The sequence below is a fragment of the Bos indicus x Bos taurus genome, chromosome 12 (assembly GCF_003369695.1).
Source record: "Bos indicus x Bos taurus breed Angus x Brahman F1 hybrid chromosome 12, Bos_hybrid_MaternalHap_v2.0, whole genome shotgun sequence".
NCBI lineage: Eukaryota > Metazoa > Chordata > Mammalia > Artiodactyla > Bovidae > Bos > Bos indicus x Bos taurus.
This window is the reverse complement of record NC_040087.1, coordinates 82,993,202-83,019,363: the sequence shown is the minus strand read 5'-3', so window position 1 is coordinate 83,019,363 and position 26,162 is coordinate 82,993,202. Positions and strand designations below refer to the sequence as shown.

Here is a 26,162-nt window from a genome sequence, read left to right as displayed (position 1 = left end):
AGAATTCCATAGACTGCAAAGAGTCAGACATGAGTGACTTTCACTTGTGTCATTAGTTACGTTTACTGAAATATTCAAATTTTTACTTCATGGTTAATAATTTTATATTTTTTGAAACCTTTATTCACTTTTCTCTGTATACCCAGGTATTTTTGAGAAACTATTCCTTTCAGGTATATATTTTTAATACTTAAAAATATTAAGTGTGTAATTATTTTACCAAAGTATTTTCCAGATATTGTCTTTTAAGCCTCTATTCAGATCATCAATCTTCAAGAAAATTTTTTACAAGAAAAAAAATCTCTTTAAATCAGTTGATTCTATTTGTGATTCTTTTGAATATTTTACCAAATTTATATGCTGAAAAATCATAGGCCTTCTTGTTTCATTCTGTCCCAGTCAGAGCATAAATTTATCCAATTAAAATAGGAACTTCATCAAAAATTCTTCTCACAATCCAAGATATTCCCAATCACACTTGTAGAAGTTAAAAATTAAATTCTGTACACCATCTGAGCTCTCATCCTTTGGTTTGTTCACTCCCTCTTGCTTTTGTCAGGGTAACTTTCCAGGTCTTCTACTTTGCGAGATACATTTTCAGTAATTGCAGCTTACCCATTTCTTCAAAAGCTGAAGTTTCTATTCACTGAATATGTTGATGAAGATTCCCAACCAATTTTGTGCAAATTCAGACCAATTTTTCAAGAACTCAATTACAAAATGATTCAATGATACATCTAGGTTTGAGTTACCATAGCTCCATCCCTTCTGAACTTTACTGTTTTTGATTGGTTGTTTCCAAGCTTTAAAATTCCTCTAGATCAATATGAAGTCTCAGATACATTCTCATCTGCCTTGTGGCTGCATGTTTCTTGTGTGTTTTCACTGTTTGTCGAATTGTTACTGGGATTATTTTTATCTTTCTCCTTGTGATTCTCCTCCTAACCTTTTTTATGCGTTAGAATATATTCCCTTTCTGTCCTCCCACTGCATGAGATAATGGGATGGGGAGGTAAGGGGGCTTTCTGTGTTTCCTTGCTGGCTTGTGGACGCCACCCCCCCCCCACCCCGCCCCTCAACTTTGTTGTTTTCCCGAGGGATTCAACGTGTGGTCCCACCTCACTCAGGTAGCCATTCCATGATCTCTCTGAAGACTTCTTGGGATGATTTTTTTTTTTTCCTTCTGCCCCATGCCACAGGCTCTCGCCTTAGACAGTCTCATTTTTTCTAGTACTTCTTAGACCTCTCCTGGGTGTCTCCCCTTCTGTCACCTGAACCTTCTCTCACTCCTAATGTTCCTTCTGTGTCAATTTGGATCCCTAAGGAGGAGCCTCCCACCTTCTGGAGAACAGTGTCCTCAGGTATTTCTGTGGTTGTTAGGGGCTCAGTCTTCCGTGTTAGGGGCTCAGTCTTCCGTGTTAGGGGCCCAGTCTGCCATGGCAGTGTTTGAAGTCCCGTTGTGTCCTGGCTCTTGTGCTTGCCAGAAACTTGGCCGCTGTGATGGTTTCTAGCTATACCTGTGGCTCAGCCTTCCCAGGTTTCTAAACGCAAGTCTCAGTCCTCTCTTTGGGGAGAAGAAGAGGGAGATATTACATTGGATTCCACAGGGCTTATAGGTTGTGGATTGGTGCCTTTCAATAACAGTTTACAGGGAGGGGACCAGTGGGGCAGTGGCGGGCCTCCCACCATCTCCCTGGCTCTCTGCCCCTGCTGCATCTTCATGCCTGAGGCTTTCACTGCCCTGCCTTCTGGGTGAAAAACCCTGAGAAGTGAGAGTGTTTGTTTGCCTTGCTCTCTTTCTGGTATCTGCCTCACATGGTTGGTCATCCTTCTAGAATTTTCTTGAAGAAGATAATGTTCATTTATACTTGTTGAGTGGGAGAAGGCAATGGCACCCCACTCCAGTACTCTTGCCTGGAAAATCCCATGGATGGAGGAGCCTGGTGGGCTGCAGTTCATGGGGTCGCTAAGAGTTGGACGCGACTGAGCGACTTCCCTTTCACTTTTCACTTTCATACATTGGAGAACGAAATGGCAACCCACTCCAGTGTTCTTGCCTGGGGAATCCCAGGGACGGGGGAGCCTGGTGGGCTGCCGTCTGTGGGGTTGCACAGAGTCAGACACGACTGAAGCGACTTACCAGCAGCATACTTGTTGAATACTGAATATGCAAGATGTTTTGATTAGTGAACATTATGTAGGATTCACTTAGGATTGTTCATTCTAGTAAAAAAAAAAAAAAAGTTTAATTCTTCATCTTCCCCTAATTTCCCTAGTCCAGTTGTTACATTATTGACTATACTGTTGAGTGTCTTAGATGTTCTAATCTTATTTCACTGGTACTTTCTCCAGGATCCTATTTTTAAAATATAGATGTTTAGAGATTACTAAAGAATATGAGAATTTTAAATTTTAATTAATATTGTTAAATTACTTTGCAAAACAATTGTTATTGATTGACATTCTCATTTACTAAGAAGTAATTTACTAAGTAATTTACTAAGAAGACTTCACTTCCTTTTTTACCTCTCATATTGAGTTAAATTAAGCAGAGGTGAAAGAAAGTGGAAGTGTTAGTTGCTCAGTTGTGTCTGACTCTTTGCCACTCTGTGGACTAGGCTATAGCCCGCTAGGCTCCTTTGTCCATAGAATTTTCCAGGTGAGAATACTGTAGTGAGTCGCCAGTCCTTCCCTGGGGGATCGTTCTGACACAGGGACCGAACCCAGGTCTCCTGCATTGTAGGCAGATTCTTTACCATGTGAGCCACCAGGGATCAGAGGTATACAATGCCAAATAATTTTGTATTTCGATGCAGCTTGAAAGTGTTACCTGAATTAGAATAGTAATGTTTTATCAGACATACAGTATCATTCCTTCTAAACTTTTCTTAAACTCCTATCTTGATTGACTGTTATGTTTTTCACCGCTAGTAACTAATTCTGGTGGTGGTGGTTTAGTCGCTAAGCATGTCCGACTCTTGTGACTCCATGGATAGTAGCCCTCCAGGCTCCTCTGTCCATGGGACTCTCCAGGCAAGAATAGTGGAGTGGGTTGCCATTTCCTTCTCCAGGGGATCTTCCTAACCTAGGGATCTAAACCAGGTCTCCTGCATTGCAGGCAGATTCTTTATCAAGTGAGCTATGAGGGAAGTTAATTCTAGTTCAAGGTAAAGCATAGGCAAAGGAAAAAAAAACAATTCCAGCAGAATAGAAATATACATAAAATAGGTAAAACAGATAGTTAAACACACCTTGTGAGTATTGAGACTTAGGACATACACTGGGAAGGCAAGCAGCGAAGCCCAGGTGGGAAAAATGCAATGTGTTATGGTTTACAGGAAGGAGAGAGTCCCAGACTGAGGCGGACACTGGCCTGTCTGATAGCAGGAACATCTGCTTTTAGCCTGTGAGTGAAAAGACTTAGCTATCCAATAGGTGGGACCTTGTATGGTTAGGAAAGCCAGATCTCCAATCTTAAGCTGCTTAGCCTAAGCTAAACACAGGCACGGAGGGGCGACATTTAGATGTGTGCTGGAGCCCGGGAGAAGACTGATTCCCTCGGCCTACCCTCTGCACTTCCTGTTACTCCTTTCTGCCAGACAAGGAGCTAGAGCCTACTGCCAGGTTCAGCTCAGTTCAGTCCAGTCGCTCAGTCGTGTCCAATTCTTTGTGGGGCAGGATATATATATTCAGGATATAAATGAATATTTATATACTTACTATTGAGTCAGGATAGTTGAGTCTGACTCTTTACTGTCAGGATAGTAAGTGTATAAATGAACTCATATTTGAGTGTCTAATCCATTGTCCCAGAACCCTTCACTGTGTGGTGTCTTCCCTAATCCTTCACCAGATGCTCATTCTTTATAGGTCTTATCTCTGTGGTTTCTATTTCCCCCCTTTCTTTGCCTACTTTTAGGCCACTTACACATTGATTTAGTTATTAGGTAATTAAAACACATTTTAGCACATGGTAAGGTTCTCACCCTCTTTACTTTTATTTATTTATTCATTTTAAAATTCACCTGCATTGAGACATTCCCAAACTAGATGGCCACTTCCTTTGGATGTAGCCCTCCTAGGCATGTTCTCCCTCCTCACTATTTACAGTTAAGTTTTGCCTGACCTCTGTCACTATCATCCCTGTGGATTTTAACGTCTGAGAATCAGTGAGAGAAATATTTCACTGTCTGCTCTTTGGTGGGTATATCTGATTTCAGCTTATGATCAAATCTGTAGTTAGTGTCACAAATCCATTCTCTGTATGGTATTGTGGGAATAGCATCTAGCGTCTGGGAATAACTCTCCAGGCATGGCACTGTGAGATCTGTGCAACTGGCCTCGCCCAAGCTCTGGCTGGGGCTTCTCTGAGCACTGGAGAGAGATTCAGGGCACAGGCTGGATCCTGCATCGTTTGTTCATGGAATGAGTAAGTCACCATTTATATCCCCCTCCTAGAGTGCTTTCCATAACTGCCTGCTGGGTCTTGTGATAGGCCAGTCATGGGGGAGAGTCTGGGAGAGACCGTGTCTCGAGGGCAGATGAAGCTGGAGACAGACGTTCCTGTGCAAGATCACATTCAGGAAGGATCCATCCTAATATCTCCTAAGATTCCATATGTCCTTTATAACTTGCTGTCAGTTTCTATGGAAAAATACCTACTTTAATTGAAATTGTGTTTAACAATCCATATTTGTGCCTGAATATAAGAGAAAGTCACATAGAATACACCTAAGGCCCATATCTTTTGATGAATCAGAAACTTACCCCAAAAAGGCTTCTGTAAGCTTGTGAAAGTGAAAGTGGCTCAGTTGTGTCTGACTCTTTGTGACCTCATGAACTAGAAAGTCCATGAACCAGGCCAGAATACTGGAGTGGGTAGCCTTTCCCTCGGAGAAGGCAATGGCAACCTACTCCAGTACTCTAGCCTGGAAAATCCCAAGGACGGAGGAGCCTGGTAGGCTGCAGTCCACGGGGTCGCTAAGAGTTGGACACGACTGAGCGACTTCACTTTCCCTTTTCACGTTCATGCATTGGAGAAGGAAATGGCAACCCACTCCAGTGTTCTTGCCTGGAGAATCCCAGGGACGAGGGAGCCTGGTGGGCTGCTGTCTATGGGGTCGCACAGAGTTGGACACTACTGGAGCGACTTAGCAGCAGCAGCAGCAGCCTTTCCCTTCTCCAGGGGATCTTTCCAACCCAGGGATCAAACCCGGTCTCCCGCATTGCAGGCTGATTCTTTACCAACTGAGCCACAAAGGAAGCCCAAGAATACTGGAGTGGGTAGCCTATTCCTTCTCCAATGGATCTTCTTGACCCAGGAATCAAACCGGGGTCTCCTGCATTGCGGGCAGATTCTTTACCAGCTGAGCTATTAGGGAAACCCTTCCTGTAAGCTTGTACTTATCAATTTTAAGGATGAAAATTAAATTAGCATTCATAGCATTTTATGTGTAGATTTAGAAACACACCTATTTGAATCAGTACTTAAAGTAATACTTTAATTTTGAAACACCTTTTTATACTCTCACATGCTGAGAAACAATATTAACTCTCCACTTGCATATTTAGCATCTGAACTTGTGTCACCACTAGAGACACTAACTGCCCCCACCGAGTTTATTCTGTGCTTGATGAGCAGCTCTTAGATCGGTTTATGAGGATGCTGCTAGGAAACTTTGTGCCAAACCAGAGAGTCCATTAATGTAATGTTCTTTTCTCCTTAAAAAGAATCCCTGAAAATGTGTTCTTAACCACTGCCACAGGAACATTTATTAAATGTTATTTAATAAATCCTTATTTTAAAGGACATCTGATACTTGTATTGTGGCATCATTACCCCAGAAAAAATTACTAAATTTACCTCCTTAAAAAAAATTTCCTTTGTTATGTTGATAGCTCCATTGGGTACCCACTGGAATGTATGTTAAACTAACATTGATGTATATGGTTTGAGGAGAATGCATCTTCCCCAAAAGAAGTTTGAAATAAAAATAGAGATAGGCTCGGACAGTATGAAATATTTAGTAAGGATTCAAATATAAAATGGCTTCCTCTTTTATGAGGAATAATTTCTTTCAGGAAAAATAATCTTACCTTATTTTTAGGCATATGTACAGTAATTGGAGAATTTCCATTTTTATAATAACCATCTTCCTATTTAGACATAGGCAGATTTTTTCTGCTGTTCAAATCTTTTCCCTGTTTCTCAGTAACTTCTGTTCGTTTCTCCATATGGACCTTGCTCTGTGTATCTTGAAGGAAGTGTTTTCCCTTTGTGACTTTTTTTACTTAAAAACTTGGGTGTGTGCATTTACACACATACTCAGAACAGTATTTGGCAAATAATAAGTAATTTCTATGATGATGATGTAGATTTTTTAATGTTATGTGTTGGTGTACTATCTTTGCATTCTATGGAAAGGGTTCATGAACTAAGCCTACATGTGCTAATTCTTAATCACAAATACTGTTATTTAACAGTACATCCTCTAGCAGACAAATCTTGATATTGGTTTAGAATTTAAAGTGTGTACTTTAATTTGACTGACACTGGCCTCTTGTTCAGCAGGGCCATCACCGTGGATACCAGGATTCACTGGTCGTACAACTTCACCCAGAGAGATGTGTTAAAAGTGCAGTTTATGTGGACCTCATCTGGGTCCTGTTGAAATGGGTTTCTGGGAAGTGATGCCAGTTTAACTAAGCCCCTACTTGATTTTTGCCCACCAGTGTCTGGAAACCACTGAGCTAGAGCGTGCTGGAAGCATACAGGTGGAGAGCAAGTTCCGATTCTGCCCAACCAGCCCACTCAAGTCAAGGTCCCTGGAGGTTCAGAGTGACTCTGGCACATTTCCATTGTTGGTAATTAACCAGAGCCCTCAGAGTAGGTACCTTATGGTGCTGGAATCTGCCCTTTCCTTTAAAGAGAGGTTATATTAGAAAATTATAGTGGGCCTAAATCTAAAGGTTTAATCTTATTTTCTTTATAAATAAACCTAGCATACTCTTCATTAGCTCTTAATCCATAATTTGTTTTTAAAAATATAGACATATTAGTCAAGAATTTGCACACTATCTGTGAATTCTGAAAGCACAAGACTGCCTTCTAGATTAATAGATGAAGGGGACATGATGTGTTTCCATGTACGTGTGGCGCATAAACAGTGTATAATAACAACTAAGAGGATGTGCCTGTTTTTGTGCATCCAGAAGACATTCAAAGTGAAAAAAGAAAATAGCTCAGGAGTGATTTGATTCACAGAGTGGACATATTCAAGTAATCGCATTCATTGGAAAATAAAATATTTATTCTCGGTTTGACTTTTCTGTGGTAAAATTATTTGGCAGATAATTAACTCTAAGAAATAAATTTTTGAAAAGAGAACAAAACATCATTTTAATTACTTTTATATATAAAATCAAAGTAAAAGAAATCTCTCCCTTCCAGTTCATAATTCATTCATTTCATTAGGAATAAAGGTGCAGATTTGCATCAAAAAATATAATCAAATAAGAACCCTGAATTCTTTGAAAGATATAAGCATAAATGACATCCTGAACAGTAAACACGGAGCTGTGACACATATGTAGATTATTTCTGCAATGTTCTTTCGTAAAAGCACATTTAATCACCAGATCCCTCAGTATAATGTATTTGCAGCTGGGTGCTATTCAGCTGCCTTCTAAAATGTGCCTGTTCTATTAGGCTTCTCTGTGCCATTAGTCACACTCTTAGGTAAAACCTGTGTAGGAGTTTCTAGACTCCACAGCCTACTTTTTCTGATAAATGAAACCTACATACCAGCCAAGCTAGCTGCTCTTCTTCCACTGTGCTCCATATGAACCAATCAGCTAACAAGAATCCACGTATTTACTAATCTGGCTAACACCTTCCCTGCACAGATTTCTGATTTTGATTTTGGTGAACAGTGATGTTAATGAAAACTAACTTCTAAATCACTATTTACATTTCCTCAGTGAATCCCAGGGACCTTCAGAAGAGACAGTTTCTTGGCTTACGATACAGTATCACTCACGAGGGAGCCTCAGCCCTGTTCCCTGGTCTCTTCCTTGCAGCTGCGCCGTGTGCCTCCCACACTCCAGCCCAGCCCACTCACGCATAGATCCTCCAGTGTCCTGGGGTCCTTTGAGTGCCAGAGTCCTTAAACATTGGCGGTCTTCTTGAAGAATACTTCCTAATGCCACTGAATACCCCGATTCCTTCTATCCTGGGCCGTCTGAAAATCAGATTGGAGTTCATCTCTCCTCCTCCGAAGCCTCCCACATCGCTAATCCTTTATCATTCCTCACCAGGTTGTGGTTGCTGGCCCAGTCCTTTTCTCTCCTTTACTAAGCTTCAAGAGGCTAGATATGGTCTTTTATCTCAGTCTCTTCGTGGTTCATTCTTGGACCAACACATAGCAAGCAGAAGTGGTGCTGGCTGTGACCGTTTACTTTCAGATGGCATGTACCCTTAAAGTTGGCTTATTTGAAAACATCCTAAATGGGAACTAGAAGAAGGGAAGGTTCAGATTACCTAAAAGTAAAGAATTAACTGTAATCTATTGTAGAAAGTAGTATTTTTCCAGTTATTTAGAAAATTAGTAAAATGCTGTTGCAGTATTTCAGATTTTACTAAGCATCACTGAAATATTTTGTGAGACATAGTTTGACTAGATAGAAATGATAATAAGATGAAAATAACAGAGTCTGACTTTGCTTCTTCCCCTTGTTTGAGAGTAGTGAACCTTTAATTTTATATATTGTTCATTTCTTTTATTTTCCCATTTCTCGTTCTCTTTCTGATTTAATCACCTGGTCAGAGAAAGAGAGAGATCCTAATATTTTGAGACATCATTAGAATTTGTGTGTCTGATTACAGGTCACAATGCAATACTGTGGGAAGATTGCATTATTATCTAGTAAATGTGAATTTGTATGCTATCAGACCTCCTACTTCAGTCCTTAAACAAATCTGGTTTACTAAATATCACAAAATAGGGGATTTATAATGTAAAATAAATGTTAGATACTGCAGATCGTGGAAATAGCAACTATATATGGGTACTGGGATTACAACCTTTAAAATTCGTTGTTATTTTTAACTTTCTATATTGTGCATGTGGTATTTAACATGCATTTGATAACAATAATTACATTTATGTGAATTCACACATATGTTTGATTTAGTTTATGATATATTGTGACTGTGACTTCCCTGGTGGCTCCGATTGTAAAGAGTCTGCCTGCAGATCGAACCTGGGTTCAGTCCCTGAGTCGGGAAGATGCCCTGGAGAAGGGAATGGCAGCCCACTCTGGTATTCTTGCCTAGAGAATTCCACAGACAGAGGAGCCTGGTGGGCTAGTCTAAGGGGTCACAGAGAGTTGAACATGACTGAGCAACTAATACTTTCACTTTTTCACATTGTGATTGAGGGTCCATGTATAAAGTACAGACAGTTGCCTGATTAGTAAACAATCTGTAATAAATAATATTTTATCTGAATTATGGAGAAAATTCTGACATTAATCAGATTTAGGTAATTATCATTTATCCCCATGATTTTTATAGAGAAGAGTGTGGGAGGTTCAGATCAGATTAGATCAGTCACTCAGTCGTGTCCGACTCTTTGCGACCCCATGAATCGCAGCACACCAGGCCTCCCTGTCCATCACCAACTCCCGGAGTTCACCCAGACTCACGTCTATCGAGTCAGTGATGCCATCCAGCCTCTCATCCTCTGTCGTCCCCTTCTCCTCCTGCCCCCAATCCCTCCCAGCATCAGAGTCTTTTCCAGTGAGTCAACTCTTCGCATGAGGTGGCCAAAGTACTGGAGTTTCAGCTTTAGCATCATTCCTTCCAAAGAAATCCCAGGGCTGATCTCCTTCAGAATGGACTGGTTGGATCTCCTTGCAGTCCAAGGGACTCTCAAGAGTCTTCTCCAACACCACAGTTCAAAAGCATCAATTCTTTGGCGCTCAGCCTTCTTCACAGTCCAACTCTCACATCCATACATGACCACAGGAAAAACCATAGCCTTGACTAGACGAACCTTTGTTGGCAAAGTAATGTCTCTGCTTTTGAATGTGCTATCTAGGTTGGTCATAACTTTCCTTCCAAGGAGTAAGCGTCTTTTAATTTCATGGCTGCAGTCACCATCTGTAGTGATTTTGGAGCCCAGAAAAATAAAGTCTGACACTGTTTCCACTGTTTCCCCATCTATTTCCCATGAAGTGGTGGGACTGGATGCCATGATCTTCGTTTTCTGAATGTTGAGCTTTAAACCAACTTTTTCACTCTTCACTTTCACTTTCATCAAGAGGCTTTTGAGTTCCTCTTCACTTTCTGCCATAAGGGTGGTGTCATCTGCATATCTGAGGTTATTGATATTTCTCCCGGCAATCTTGATTCCAGCTTGTGTTTCTTCCAGTCCAGCATTTCTCATGATGTTCTCTGCATATAAGTTAAATAAACAGGGTGACAATATACAGCCTTGACGAATTTCTTTTCCTATTTGGAACCAGTCTGTTGTTCCATGTCCAGTTCTAACTGTTGCTTCCTGACCTGCATACAGATTTCTCAAGAGGCAGATCAGGTGGTCTGGTATTCCCGTCTCTTTCAGAATTTTCCAGTTTATTGTGATCCACACAGTCAAAGGCTTTGGCATAGTCAGTAAGCAGAAATAGATGTTTTTCTGGAACTCTCTTGCTTTTTCTATGATCCAGAGATGTTGGCAATCTGATCTCTGGTTCCTCTGTCTTTTCTAAAACCAGCTTGAACATCAGGAAGTTCACGGTTCACATATTGCTGAAAGGGAATTTAAATATTTTCGATATTATTTATTGTTATTATTTCAATATTTCAATTCTATAACAAGAGGTGGTGATTCTGGGTGAAGATTTTAAGTTCCCCATATATAGCGAAAGAGTTACAGCTTCATCTGTGATGCCAGAGCTTCTGCCATGCAGATATGAATTAAGTACCTGCTAATTTAAAGAGCCTCTTGATAAAAATGAAAGAGGAGAGTGAAAAAACTGGCTTAGAACTCAACATTCAAAAAACGAAGATCATGAGATCCAATCCCATCACTTCATGGCCAATAGATGGGGAAACAATGGAAACAATGACAGACTTTATTTTGGGGGGCTCCAGAATCACTGCAGATGGTGACTGCACCCATGAAATTAAAAGACCAACCTAGGAAGAAAAGCTCCTTGGAAGAAAAGCTATGATCAACCTAGAGAGCATATTAAAAAGCAGAGGCATTACTTTGCCAACAAAGTTCCATCTAGTCAAAGCAATGGTTTTTCCAGTGGTCATGTATGGATGTGAGAGTTGGACCATAAAGAAAGCTGAGTGTCAAAGAATTGATGCTTATGAACTGTGGTGTTGGAGAAGACTCTCGAGAATCTCTCGGACTGCAAGGAGAACCAACCAGTCAATCCTGAAGGAAATCAGTCCTGAATATTCATTGGAAGGACTGATGCTGAAGCTGAAACTCCAATACTTTGGCCACCTGATGTGAAGAACTGACTCATTGGAAAAGACCCTGATGCTGGGAAAGATTGAAGGCAGGAGGAGAAGGGGATGACAGAAGATGAGATGGTTGGATGGCATCACTGACTCGATGGACATGAGTTTGAGCATGCTCTGAGAGTTGGTGATGGACAGGGAAGCCTGGTGTGCTGCAGTCCATGGGGTTGCAAAGACTTGGATATGACTGAGTGACTGAACTGAACTGAACTGCTAACTGGAGATGTTTCTAGAGCAGTGGTTCTCAACTCAGGTGATTTTGCTCCTGGGGACATTTGGCAATGCTTGGAGACATTTTTTAGTTGTCACAACTGGGGGAGATGCGTGTGCTGCTGGTGTTTTGTGAGTAGAAGCTAGAGAGGCTGCTGAAGCTCCTGCAAAGTATGCAGAGCCCCCACCCCATAAAGAATTATCTGACTCCACCTCTCAGTAGATGTGATGAGGAGAAGCACTGTCTAAAGTAATTGTGAATAGTTTGATTGCAATAGCTCGGTTGGCAATAAGGAGTTCATGGTCTGAGCCACAGTCAGCTCCTGGTCTTGTTTTTGCTGGCTGTATAGAGCGTCTCCATCTTTGGCTGCAAAGAATATAATCAATCTGATTTCAGTGTTGACCATCTGGTGATGTCCATGTATAGAGTCTTCTGTGAACTCCGGGAGTTGGTGATGGACAGGGAGGCCTGGCGTGCTGCAGTGCATGGGGTCGCAAAGAGTCGGACACGACTGAGTGACTGATCTGATCTGATCTGAACAGCTCTGTTGCCTCTTAGCTTTAAAGTCCATCCTCTAGTTAATGAGTCTGTCTGTCAATAGCAGGAGCATACAACAGAAACCACAACTCCAGGCTAGTGGACATAAATTTGAAGCTGAAAATGAACATGGAGTGAAGGAGCTGGGGAAGAGAGTCAGTATGAATTGTAGTATGCTGGACTTGGGACAGGAGAGACAGAATATATATTTCAAGACAGAAAAAAAGAACAAATGTGATAATTCATTTCAGCAGAACATCTGCCACTTTTTTCTTGGAGGCATAACTTAAGATCTTCCTTATATTCAGCTGAGGTGTTATTAATCACTGTGAACAAGAGCAGGTCTGATTCAAGCTGAAAGTCCAACCTGCCCGGGTTGAAAGCAAATGGGTTTGGAGGAAGCAGGGTTGGGTGGTGGCCAGATGGTGCACAGGTGGGGAGTGGTGACTGTTTAGGTACTTCAGCTTGGGAACCCTAACAGTCACTTTGCCCTCCTCTACCCCTTTGGGGTGGCAGAAGGGCTCTGGTGGAATTCCCTCTGGTTAAAAAGCCAGTCACCTGAGCTCAGATCATCTTTGTGTTCTGAAACTCAGCCTAGTCTGCCTGTGAACTTCTGTGTGAGCCTCCCTACGTGGACTTCCTTATCCAAGGATTTTCTGAGCTTTCAGTCTTGCACAGTAGAGATCAAAAAAATACAAATGGAGCACAGCTTCAGGTTAGAAAGAAACAAGGTGAAGAAGAATGAAGGGGGTAGGTAAGAGAAAGAAATAGGAAATTAAATCCTATAACCTGGGCATTAAACAACTACATCTAGACAGAGAGAAAGATAGATAGCTAAGCAAAAAAAACAAAACAAAACAAAACCCAACTTTGTGTTTATAGAAAGAAAGGCCTCGGATTATCACACTCTATTTTGTCACAAAGGGTCAACAAGTTCAAAACAAAGGGAGAGAGAATCATTTCAGGATTTAGAGTACACTGTGTTCACTTTCATATTCTGCAGAATGTTTATCAAGAAATAGAAATGGAGACTTTTGATATTATCTTTCATACGTATTTATTTATACAATAGAAAATGCCACGCCCATATACTCACTTACTTCTACAAGCAGACTTTATCTTATATTTAAATATGATTTGGTTTAAGTGTATTGAAGTTTTACACTTAAGAAAAAAGTAATCATGATGAGAGGGTAGGAGAAAAACAAAATGCTTTCTAAAATTTAAAGAGATTTTTCCAAAGGATATCTTTATCCACATCACTGGATAAAAAGAAAAATATTTTAAAAGAAAAATATTTTATTCAATGTCAAAATAATTTAAACTATGAAAAGAGAAGAATCGAAAAGACTATTTCCTCAGCTTCTGCTTTCTATACAAAGCTCAGATAAAGTGGGTTTTTTTTATGTTAAATTTTCAACAGAACCTGGAAATTTGCTTAAAGATGCTATAAGATAAGGATAAACCTGCCATAGAAAGTATATATTTTAGTTTCTAGACCTTTTATGGAGTTAAAATTCAGCACGCTAAAAGCCAAAGTACCAGAATGGTATACTTACACAGGTTGTCTTCTCAAACATTATATGACACTTTTAGATCAACCAGCTGTCAAACTGCACCAAGCCTTGATGGCCACTGCACGGAGTTTTTAGAAACTTACAATTTAACATGGGTAAAATTTAGTATTAATATATACCCTACTATGCCACAGAAAGGACCAGTTGGTCGAATCTTGCCAATTATCTTTTGCAACTTGCTTTTTAAAAAATACCCACTTCTCCCCGGTGTCAACACTCACAGCACCTCTAAAAAGAATATGAATACGGACGATCCGTCCTTTTGGGTTCTCAGCATACTTAGAGCGATGGCACACTAACACTGCTCATGTCAATGTGCACCCTACTGAATAGTTAGAGTCATTCGAAAGCAGAGAAGGAGCTTGCCACAGTGAGTGCTCAGTGGAACACACCGCCGTCCTCTGCTGCGCTCCGGGCGCGCGCCCAGGGAAGGCGCCGGCACCGGCTCCGTCTCCTGCCCTCGCAGCTTCGGTGGGCGTGAGGGGCGGAGTGAGCACGGTCTTCACATAAAAGGAGACTGATGTTTGCCCATAGCACTGACCCGCATGAGGCGGGGTCGAGAGGACCCCTGATTTTCCTAGCGTGACAGGCTTTTCCTTCTCGGAACTCCAAGAGCCAACGCTAAGGGGCACCAGAGGCTCGGATTGCTACAGCTGCCACCCGTCAGGGCAGCCTGACGGCACGGTGCTGCGGAAGTCCTGGGCGACGGCAGAGCCCAGCTCGGTGGGGGCTGGGCGCAGGTCTTCGGAGTGGGGTTCACGAGAGCTTGGGATGCTCCAGATCGGAGGAGGAATCCTCCGAGGTCAGGAGGATTGGAACTCGAAACGGTGGGCTAGTCAGTGAAGGCTGGAAGGCGAGGTCCTAGTATTTTTCTCTGATACTCTATGTGGCCACTTCTAATCTTTGACTTTATGAAAAATGTCGCTGTCCTACATACAGCTAAGGATGTATGCCACACGCCTCACCCCTGCCATGTACTAAAATCATCTGACAAGATAATACACTGGAAGCTGTTGATGTTTAGTTGTCCAGGGATCCCGAGACATGCAAAGAGATCAGGTGTCCCTCCTCTGCCCCCCGCCAGCCAATTCGGGTTTCCTCCCGTGCCCGCAGCCTTTCGTCGGAAGCCCACGCTCATTGTCTAGTTAAGGCGGCAACATCCAGACCCTCGCCCGCTAGAAGCCTCTGCCCACCCGCCGCAACTCGGACTTTTTCTCGGAGTCCGAGAGGGAGCAGGAGGTGCCGAAGAAATTCAGCAGGCATCCTCAAACCTTGCTGTCCGCAGTCTGACTTTTATCAGTAATAACAGAAAAAAACCAAAGGTGGCGGGGCTAGGGGTGGGCTGGCGGACGGCAAGGCAGGGCAGGCGTCAGCGCGCAGCCGCTCAGGCCGGCCTGCGGGCCCAGCCGGGCTCCCCCCGCCCACCCCGGACCCCCGGCGCCCTCGCCTCCCCCTCTGCCGGGCCGAGCCCGGTGCCAATGCGCCAGGAGGGAGCGAGCGCGGCGCGGGAGGAGGAGATGACGCACGAGCCGGCGCTCCCCCCCCAAAAAGTGCTTCTCCAGGACGAAGATGGCGGCAACTTAGCCGGGGACTGAAGATGACTGTGGCTCTCGGGAGGCCCAGCGCAGGCGATTCGGCCCCGAGGTCCGGGGGAGGCGGCGTCAGCAGTCGGAGCCCGGCGCCCGCGGGCGGACCTGCGGCAGCGGCGGCGGCCGGAGCGCGGGCTGGGGGGTGGGGGGGCGGGAGCGCCCTGCCGGCGGCCGCCCAGGCTCCGGACTCGAGCAGAGCGAGCGAGAAGTAGCCGCCGGAGGAGCCCAGGAAGGAGCAGCGGGCGGGGGGTGGGGAGGAGGCGCCGGCGAGGCGCTCCGGCCGCAGTCCGTGGGCAGCGGAGACGCGGCGTGCCCCTGGCCGGGGAGAGCGGGCCGTCCTCCGCGGGGCCATGGGGACCCGCGCCCTGCCCGTGCCCGGCTGACAGGCGCCGCCACCCCGCCACCTCCGCCGTCGCCTCCTGCACCCGGCCCGCCGCCGGCCACAGCCGCGCCGCCGCCTCCGGGCGACCCTCTCCCCCCTGCCTCCCTGTCTCTGCATTGTTGTTTCCCACTCGACAGAGGATGGGGTCGGCGGATGCTTAGGTCGGAAGCGAGTCCTGCCTCCCTCCGAAGCCTGGTAATATTGATGTAGGCAAAGAGCGAGGAGCGAGGGAGAGAGAGGAAAGGGAGGAGGGGAGAAGGCAATCGAACCCCTAAGTCAATGCATATTGTGGTGACACCGGCACCGGAGCCCTCGCGGTGGAGTCGGCCAGGGCTGTGCGCTCCCAAAATATGACCAGGGGTGCTTGGATGTGTCGGCAGTATGACGACGGATTAAAAATCTGGTTGGCAGCACCCCGGGAGAACGAGAAACCGTTCATCGATTCGGAGAGGGCTCAGAAATGGCGACTGTCTCTGGCCTCTCTCTTGTTTTTCACAGTCCTGCTCTCTGATCACTTGTGGTTCTGCGCCGAGGCCAAGCTGACCCGCGCCCGGGACAAGGAGCAGCAGCAGCAGCAGCAGCAGCAGCAGCGGCAGCAGCGGCAGCGGCAGGAGCAGCGGCAGCGGCAGCGGCAGCACGAGCCGTCCTGGCCCGCGCTCCTGGCGAGCATGGGGGAGCCCTCGCCCGCCGCCCAGGCTCACAGACTCCTCTCCGCCTCCCCGTCCCCCACCCTGCCCCCCTCCCTGGGAGGCGGCGGCGGCGGCAAGGGCGGCCGAGGCACCGACAGCCGGGGCAAGACTCCTCTTCCAGGAAACTCTGCCAGACCCGCGTGGCGCCTGGAGACTTGTTACCCGCAGGGCGCCTCCTCGGGCCAGTGCTTCACGGTGGACAGCGCGGACGCCGTGTGCGCCAGGAACTGGAGTCGGGGGGCAGCGGCCCGGGGGGAGCAGGGGCAGCAGACCCGGGGCCCGCCGCAGCCAACTCCGCTCTGGAACTTGTCGGATTTTTACCTTTCGTTTTGTAATTCCTACACACTTTGGGAGTTGTTCTCCGGGTTGTCCAGTCCCAACACTTTGAACTGTAGTCTGGATGTGGTGCTCAAGGAGGGCGGGGAGATGACCACCTGCAGACAGTGCGTCGAGGCTTACCAAGACTACGACCACCACGCTCAGGAGAAGTACGAAGAGTTTGAAAGCGTGCTGCATAAATACTTACAATCGGAGGAGTACTCGGTGAAATCGTGTCCTGAGGACTGTAAGGTAGGAACCCGTGGATTTTTTCCCCCTTCCTCGCGCTGTTATCTCTGTGTGTGTTGGGTGGAGGTGTCTTCTAGAGTTTTAAAGTCGCTTTTTGACTCTGGTTTTGTTACTTCGACCATTGTTTTTGTGGTTCTAAGCGCCTGACCTGCTGCTTGACTTGGGTCTCTCTTGTGAATTGCTGATGGATCAGTGCCTTCTGAGAATCCTTGGAAGATCAAGAGGACTCTGGTCTTCTGAGATAAAGTCAGTGCTTTAACTATCTCTTAAAGCTACGGAGTTGGTTCAGATTCTGCCACTTTTTTTTTTTTTTTTTTTAATGTAATTTGAGTGAAGCTTGTGAGGAAGACTGTGATGGGACTGCATACTGGTGACCACAGCTGAAATCAGAACAGGCTAAGACAGGCATGTGTGGTCTGGCTTATGGACCTGACACATGAAGTCTCTGATAGTGACAAATTAAGCTGGTTGGCCAAAGAGACAAGAGAAAGTGTTTGTGATTGTTTATGTGGGAAGAACTAAAAGCGTTTTATGTGTTTTCCAGGAGTAATTCTTGTTGTTTTGAAAGTTTGGGGGGCCTTCCTAAGCGTATTTACTCACACGAGTTTCTTGTTTTCTCTTAGAAATGTGTATAGTTATTGATCAGAAGCTCAGTATGAGTAGAAAATTTTGATTACGTATCTGGTGATAACTGATCAGTGTTAGATTATTTATTAGTCACCTTATGTAATTAGCTTGAATTTTCAGGATGCTCTCAGGAAGTATTAATTGGCAAATGCTTAATGCCATGACTAAAAAATACTGAACTCATTAATAGCATATATTATCTTCAGCCCCTTCCTGTTGAATATAATAATGGCTGTAAACCTTGCTGATTCACAAAGGAATAGTGTATGCAAGTTTCTTAAGAAATGGCAAATGTGACCATGGGCACATGTCCTAGTAGAAGTGTTGCTGTCCATGGTGCTGAAATGAGATTTGCTCAAGAGCTCCGTTGAAGATGAAGATACTGCAGTGACCTTTTAGTAGGGAAAGAAATGATGGCAGAATCTCAATAAACCTTGATGTTTTGTCCCAAAGGTAATCTCTTAATGCAGTAAAATAGTATTGCTTTTCAAAAGAAATAATCCGCCATATTGTCTCTCTACCTTTCTCTTCATCACACCCCGAACCTCCCCTAAGGAACACAACTGAGCCTCCTTTGCCTCCCTTGCTGGAAAAGTGTGGTCAAGGGCAGTATGGATCAAAGGGTTCTTGTGATGCTTTCACAAGAGAACTGGCCTAAGGGATACCTACTCAAACTGAACACAGTTCAAGGGCTGTATTCTAGCTTGTATTGATTAGTTGTGCTTTTGACAACTAAGCTAAACTAAAACTAAGCTTGCTTTGCCAACATTCTTTAAGACCAGAAATGTATCTTCTTTGCAGATAATGATATTGCATTTGCAGCATTAATTTGGAATGCTGCTTCATTAGATAAATGGATCTTAAAAGATTTTTATATATTCTTCTTAACCATATGCCTGGTAACTAATCTTAATGGTAGAAGTTACTAATGAATGACTAGTATATTTATTGCATACTTATTTATTTTGACAAGATAATGTTTCCTCAGAATTGCAAGGAAATGGATCTGTCTACTAATTTTACTACCAGTAAAAAACTTGCAAAGGTTTCAGTATATTTATGTTTAAAGTGATCCCTTGTAATAATTTGAATTTTCTTGCTTCCTTGAATGTAAACTCTCATAGAAATTTCTAGTTACTTCAGTTTGCATAGGCTCAGTATTCACAAGGTAGTCTACATTTCAGACTACAGAATATTCTTAAATAAGCCTGTCAAATTTATTTTATTTGAATATTCACATAATAAATATCTATACATGTATGTATATATCAATAAATATAGAGTTTTCTCTTGACCTGAAATAATTATCAACTTTATACTTATATCATCATAGCTATAAGGTATAGTGTAGGTTAAATGAACATGTAATATTAGGAACTACTTCTGGATTATGTTTTCATATAAAGTAGTCATTGTGAGCTATATGCAAAAAAGCACATTAAAAAAATCTTAACTCCTTTTAGAAACATTTCTTCATACTGAAAAGTAAACACAGACATTTGAGTTTTTCATCTCCACAAAACAGGATTTATTACTTGTGATGCCTTGAGCTATTTTTTGGTTGGTTGGTTGTCAGTTAGAAACACTTGACATTTATTCCAGGATAACTGTTTTCACACAGTTTCAAATTTTGGGTGCCAGGGTGAGGTGTGTTCAGTGTGTGTTCTTGGTTGATAATTTACAAATCTATTAATTAGATCCTTAGCTTAACATACAGCTTCTTTATGATTTTGCAAAACTGCGATCATATCCACATACAAAGTATATTACTTAACTTAAAATGCTATTGGTGGTCTTTGAAGAATGCATCTGAGTTTCTTTCTGAACACTTTTACTTATTTCAAACATGCTTATAATTTGAAATGATGTCTATCTATCTTCAAGGGCAATGTTAAAGATATATAGTCCATGCAAAATTTTCTACATTTTAAGGTTAATGACAAAGCCTTAAGCTACATTAAAAGTAAATGCATTATATTTCCAGAGTTGGTAATATATTCATGAAAAAAATCTAATTTAATGGTTTGTTAATATATTTATACATTTATATATAGGATATATGCTATAATATTAATTATACAAATAATTAGAATTCATATTTTAGAAGAAATATATTAACTTTATAATACCCATGTATAATTACATGATTAATATAGTGACTCCCAAACTTTAAAAGTTAGGACATATTATTGCCTTCTAGTTTTATAATTGCTCCCATTAAACAAAAAATGCCACATTCCATGTAGGTATGCAATTAAAATGGATTAAATTTAATTTTTATTGAACTTGATTTAAGGGACTTTTGGCCCATTATAGCGAAAAAAAAAACTCTTAATATTGACTTAATCAAATCATATTGCTTTGGACCCGTAGTCATTGGAGATCAAATATAGCTTGGATTTACTTTAGTAAAGGTTTATTTGCAATATATAATAGAAATCATTTACACCCAAGAATATTTTTTAATATTCTTAGAGATAGCTGGTTTAATTTTTAAAATAAATATACACTTTTATCTGGGAATTAATTTATGGTAAAGAACAAGAACTTCTGCATATATCATTTAAACTATAGCATTCAAGTAGCAAAAATTATGACAGTAATTCTTCTCTGAACTTTGCATTTTATTCTAAATAATGTTTTTAACATACAGCAGGAATCTGACAAATCTGTGAAAGTCTTCAAGATGGCTGGCAATATTAAAAAATACACTCTTCCAATCATAAACAATTACAATGTACATTATTAAAATGCCTTAATTTTTGTTTAGTTGTTTTTCTTATGAAGATTTTTTTTAATATGCCATTCTTTAGCTTCTAGGCATTCTTGAAATTACATATTATAAAACAAATATTTAGGGAATATAAATGTCCATGTTACAGGTAAACTTTTATTACTAATAGTTTTATTCCTCAAGACAGATGGTCAGGCAAAGTGAGTTTGAGATTAGATTCTAATATAAATCACTGTACTACTGTATTTTAATTCTCTTAGAATAGATTATAATCCTTATACTGCAAGAATGTATGCATTCTTATACTTTTATTTCATAATTTTATGCTAAATTATATTGCATATTTTATATAACAGACAATGATCAGATGAATACTCTGCTAATGTTCCTCGTATGTAACAATTGTGATACTCAGAGCTTTGTGTATCCTTTGCAGAAACCACTCAAAAACATTAAGCAGTTTGAGAATGTAAAATTTGGTTACATAATATGTAGTTTACACAAAAAGTCATTTTAAAATTCTTATTTATTTTAGTGTCATATCCTGTAGATATTTTAAAATGATTTTTAAGGAAATAAAATAACAATTTTTTCCACTTAAATATTATATATAAAATATTTTGCTGTAATCAGTTTAGTGCTACTGTATATATTATAACAGTATCTGGAATGTGGAATATGCAAATAGACCTCTTTTGCATTCTACCACTGTAGTATTTTCAAATCATATTTTTATAACTGAATCACTTCTCTGCAATATCACACAGTCTAACCATCAGATGGTCACTTTAACCACTAATAAGGCCATTTATAAGGTCAAAGCCACTGTCATAACTTTTTATGACCAGATTTTAATTTTTAATATTTTTGCCCCATATAAAAATGGGGTGCTTTATAAACCAAGGAATGATTTTTTTAAAAAATTCTGACTTGTAACTGGGTCAGATTAGTAGCTATATAGGGCATAACCACAAAATTTTAATAATTGCTGTTATACATTGGTTTTAATCACTTTAATTAGATGAGATTGGTGTCTGCATATGCAAGGTGAATTAAAGTATAAAGAAAAAAAATCGAATAATGTTCTCAGTCTCATGCTGTCCCACAAATAAATCAGAATGCATCAAGATATATTTTGATAGTAGATTGAATGTACAAAAACAAATATATAGATAGCTGTTTGAAACACAATACTATTTTGGTTTGCATTATTGACCTATTGCCTCAATTTCAATTCCTCATTTCCGTTTCAATCTTAATCTTCTATGTTGACCTCATGTTGACTAGGCACCAAACATGTCATTGTTCGCTTTATGTTGACTTACGCTCAAAAGATATTTCTTCAGTATCAGTTAACATTTACTCTAGATCAGTGGTCCTTGGCATTACAGCAGAATATCCTGGGAATCTTTGAAAATACGCCCAGCCCGAAGAGATTCTGATTTCATTGGCCTGACTTGCGTCATGAGCTTGGGCTCTTCCAGTTTCCCTGGCGCTGTGCAGCCTAGGGTGAGAACCGCTGTTCTAGTTGAGTGACAAGCGAAGTGGAAAGACCTTTTAGGTCCTGCGCCTCTGTAATACATAATAGCCTCACTGGTTCAACAGATGAGAAAGGAACTTACACTGTTTCTAAGTGGTAAAGGCTACCGGACTAGAGGGAGCGAATACCCTGTGGCGGGGCGGAGGAAGTCGGATGAATGCGAACCAGTTGTGTGCGAGCATTAGGGAACGTGCCGAGGAAGAACACGGAGAGAAGGCTGCAGAAAAGGCCGGAGCTTCGAACATTCAAGGATGGGCCTACTGGCTGTGGATTTTCTGTCTTTTAGCCAGAACTGAGGCATTATTCTGTTGTTCACTAATGGGCTGAGCGCATGAGTGCAGAAATCAGATTGTTTCTCTGTGAGACGATCAACTATTTGATTAGAGGAGCCTCAGCCTCCTTACTTTGTCTCTAATTTTAGCTTGTATAAATGGCTAAAATTTAGACTTTTTCAAAAGTATGCATTGGTTTTAAGAGAAAACATCTCAGCTTGTCATAGTATTTCATGTGGTTTGGTTTATTCTTTCTTCACCTATTTACTTTATTCAACCTAGAGAATTACTAATTCTTTTTAATTGTTCTTTCTCCATTATGGTGACGAGCCATATCTCCTCTCTTACTTATTTCTGTCATACTGGAATAACTAGTTGACATTCATAGAGTGTTGTGAAGGTACAAATTGCTAAGTAGACACAGAATGCTATCACACTTAATTTAGGAATTCATTTTAGAGGGATCTTATCATTGTTCTGTTTTGAAGGGACTGTAATATCATCACATTTTATTTTTTTAAAGTTTAGATTAGAAATGCTGTGAAACACTAAATTTAAGTTTTACCTTAAATTAATAAGCAATAAAACCTTACAATCCAAATAATGAAATTTTAGTAATAAAATGTTTTAAATTCCTTCGATGCTTTAAAACTGAGAACAGGAATTCACATCTGCCTTTCTTTGGTAATAGTTCATGGTTTATGCTATGCGTTGTGTAGAATGCATGAAAATATTTCCTTCTTGGGTGTTTAAAGTGTTAAAAGGTTAGTAGCTGACCTTTCCTCTCTGTTTCTACACAGAGTCATTTATTAAAAGAAAAAGTTGTAGATGCTATTATGGATGGTAAAAAAAAAAATCTTGCAAAAAAATGCAAGTTTGCTAGTGTTTAAATTCAGTTACTGATCTTAGCAGCCGTAGTAGTATATCTACATGTATGTGGAATGGGTGGATGCAATAATTACTTCTTTAGAAATACATGGGAATTGTATATGTGAGATGCTCTGCCCCTCTTGAGAAGGAAATTGGGCTCTACTCAAAACCGTGAGTCCTCAGCCCTCGATTTCCTCTTCTTCCTGTCAGTGTGCCCTCTTGGTTTCATCTGGCTGAATCCTCTCCTGGCATCTGGAGGCTTCACTTGCAGGGCCTGTGTCCCATGGGACACCCAGAGTTCGGAAGTCTTACTTCTCTGCATCTCCACTGCCATCAGGAATAATCAGTCTCTTTCCTCCTGAACTGTCACTGACTTAGTTTATTTGGGGAAAAAAAAATTGAACGAAGATTTAAACATATGATCATGACAAAGTATTTGTTTTCTCAGAAAATGATCGAAGTCACTCAGAAGTTTAAGTGCCAGGACGAGCTTCAGTAGTAGCTAACAGGTTTTCGAGTTGATTAGAAGTCAGGAACTAGTCTAATTCATTTAATCATGCCATCTTTATAAGTTCTACCACATATTTTACAGATGCGTAAAGTGAGGACATAAAGTTAACTCTCCCGAGCTCAAACAGCTGGTAGTGTTAAAGATCAAGCTCACTTCCTCACCTTATTGTGTTTTCTTTTCTCCCTTCATTATGATCATCACAGTCATACTGAATCAGTTCAGTTCAGTCTCTCAGTTGTGTCCGACTCTTTGCGACACCATGAGCTGCAGCACACCAGGCCTCCCTGTCCAACACCAACTCCCAGAGCCCACCCAAACTCATGTCCATTGAGTCAGTGATGCCATCCAACCATCTCATCCTCTGTCATCCCCTTCTCCTCCTGCCCTCAATCTTTCCCTGCATCAGGGTCTTTTCAAATGAGTCAGCTCTTCGCATCAGGTGGCCAGAGTATTGGAGTTTCAGCTTCAACATCAGACCTTCCAATGAACACCACAGTTCATCTTGAATAGTGAAGAGATAAGTATATAAATCCACAAATACTTTTTAATTTTTCATTTATCATTAAAAGTGTTTTATAGATGATATAGAAAGCTATGATGGCAGAAATTTGGGAGTCCTAGACAGCTGGAATGAATGGCCAAGAATTCCAGGTTCATAAAGTCTTGTTGGGGGGGCCAGTTATGACTATGAATAAATGGTATGACTACCAGCAGAACACTTAGATTTCCATTTCGAGTGGCACAGAGGGCGGATATAGATACAGTTTTGAAGGGAGGGAAGCAGACTTTGGAAATCTGTGCTAGTCCTTACACTGAGTTCGTAAGTTCAGTGAGATACAGTCACTTGTTGTCTAACATTTTTCAACAGCCATCCAATTTTTACCACAGTGTTTTAAAAGATGTTGAGTTTATGAGTTGAGAATTGTGTACATATTGCCTGAAATCTGCAATAGTTGGAAATCTTAATATTTATCTAAACTTTATTAGCCCTTTATATGCCCTCTTTCTGAATACAATCACACTGAGGGGTCAGGGCTTCAGTGTATAAATTTGGGGGGACATACTTCCACTCACACATTGAGTAAGCTATATGGCAAGAGCTGGAGGAAATGCCTCTGGAGAGAGATTAGTGCTCAGTTGTGAAGAACCGTGTATCCCATGCTAAGGGCTTGAATCTCATCCTCTGTGTGATGTAATATCAGAGAGGAATTTTAATCAAGTGATTTACTTGAGATGGTTTGTTTTCCTCAAAACTTAGCCCTGGCAGCAATCACTTCACCCTTGGAAGAGGGTGAAGTGATGTCAGAAACTAAATTTCAAATTATATTTCATTTCAGTTAGTCTAAATTTAAATAACCCCAGGTGGCTAGTGGCTACCAGGATGGAGAGAATATTCTAAATGACTATGGTGGCTATGGAAGGGGAGAAGAAAGCAAGATTCAGGAGACTTTTCTGGGTTCTAATTTACCAGTTGCCATGTAGAGGAAGGATTTGATTCAGACTTTAGGAAAGGTGATACTCTGGATGTGGATGCATGGAATGAAATAGCAAATACAGGAGGAAGAACGCATTGGGATTGAGATTGGTGAAACGACAGGAGTCCGTTCTTGGAGATGATGCCATCAGGAGATGTCAGTAGGTAGTGTATCGTATAAGTAGGGCCTTTGGTGCGGCATTTCCTCTCTACATGTGATGTAGTTTGATCTAGGAAGCTGTGGGCAGAGAGTAGATGATTTAACAGAAACAGATTACGTGGAGAGAATGTCAAGGATGAATTCTGAGGAAGAGCAACGTTAAAGGGTCTGGGCAGAAAAGGGACCAGAACTAGAGACCGAAAAGAAGCAGGGAACGAGAGTGAAAACGGGAGGATGAGAACAGAGAGAGAATGGGGGAGGGTGGGCGGGGAGGGGCAGAGGGGGACAGAAAGGAGAGCACCCTTAGCATGTGAAGATCTGAACAATATAGGGAGGAGTTTTAAGAAGGATGTAGAGTCAGTCAAGGGTGTCTTATGTTTCAGAAAGAACATGTAGGATGAAACCTAGAAATAGGTCACTGCATTTGACAATCAAGTCTTGTTGAACCTTTCAAGACTAGCTTCAATAGAATGATGAAAGAGATGTCAAATTGTGATGCATTAAGGAATGAGCTGGAGTTGAGGAGATAAAGACTAGTTTGAACGATTCTTCATTAAGTTCGGTGGTGAAAAGAAAAAGGAAATGAAAAGGCGGGAAGATGTGAGTTTAAAGGAATAAATATTTTATGATGAAATAAGCATTAGAATATTTGTAGCTTTTGATCTGGGACCCAGATGGGAGTATGATATTGAAAGTATCACTTTCAGAAAAAATTAGCAAAGGCCCCAGATCCCAAAGGAAAGAGGACAGGCTCTAATTTATTGCTTATTCTTGGGAAGGAGGGAGGTTTTATCTTTGTTCATTGTGCTGTGCAGCTAAGATCCTTTGTTTTATTGTTTATATTTTAAAGAGGAACAATGCTTTAATTTCAGAATTTCAGATAATA

The 26,162-nt window shown here is 41.5% G+C and overlaps 1 protein-coding gene across 2 annotated transcripts in view; it reads left to right on the top strand.

Moving 5' to 3' along the window:
* Nucleotides 1-16,133: 16,133 nt before the first annotated feature.
* The window catches only part of FAM155A (family with sequence similarity 155 member A), a 609,369-nt gene continuing 599,340 nt past the window's right edge, over nt 16,134-26,162 (top strand). For both annotated transcript variants that reach the window (XM_027557945.1, XM_027557947.1), the window contains exon 1: nt 16,134-17,091. In XM_027557945.1, coding sequence (XP_027413746.1) covers nt 16,183-17,091 — 909 coding nt within the window. In that variant the 5' untranslated portion in view covers nt 16,134-16,182. The remainder of the gene's footprint in view (nt 17,092-26,162) is intronic.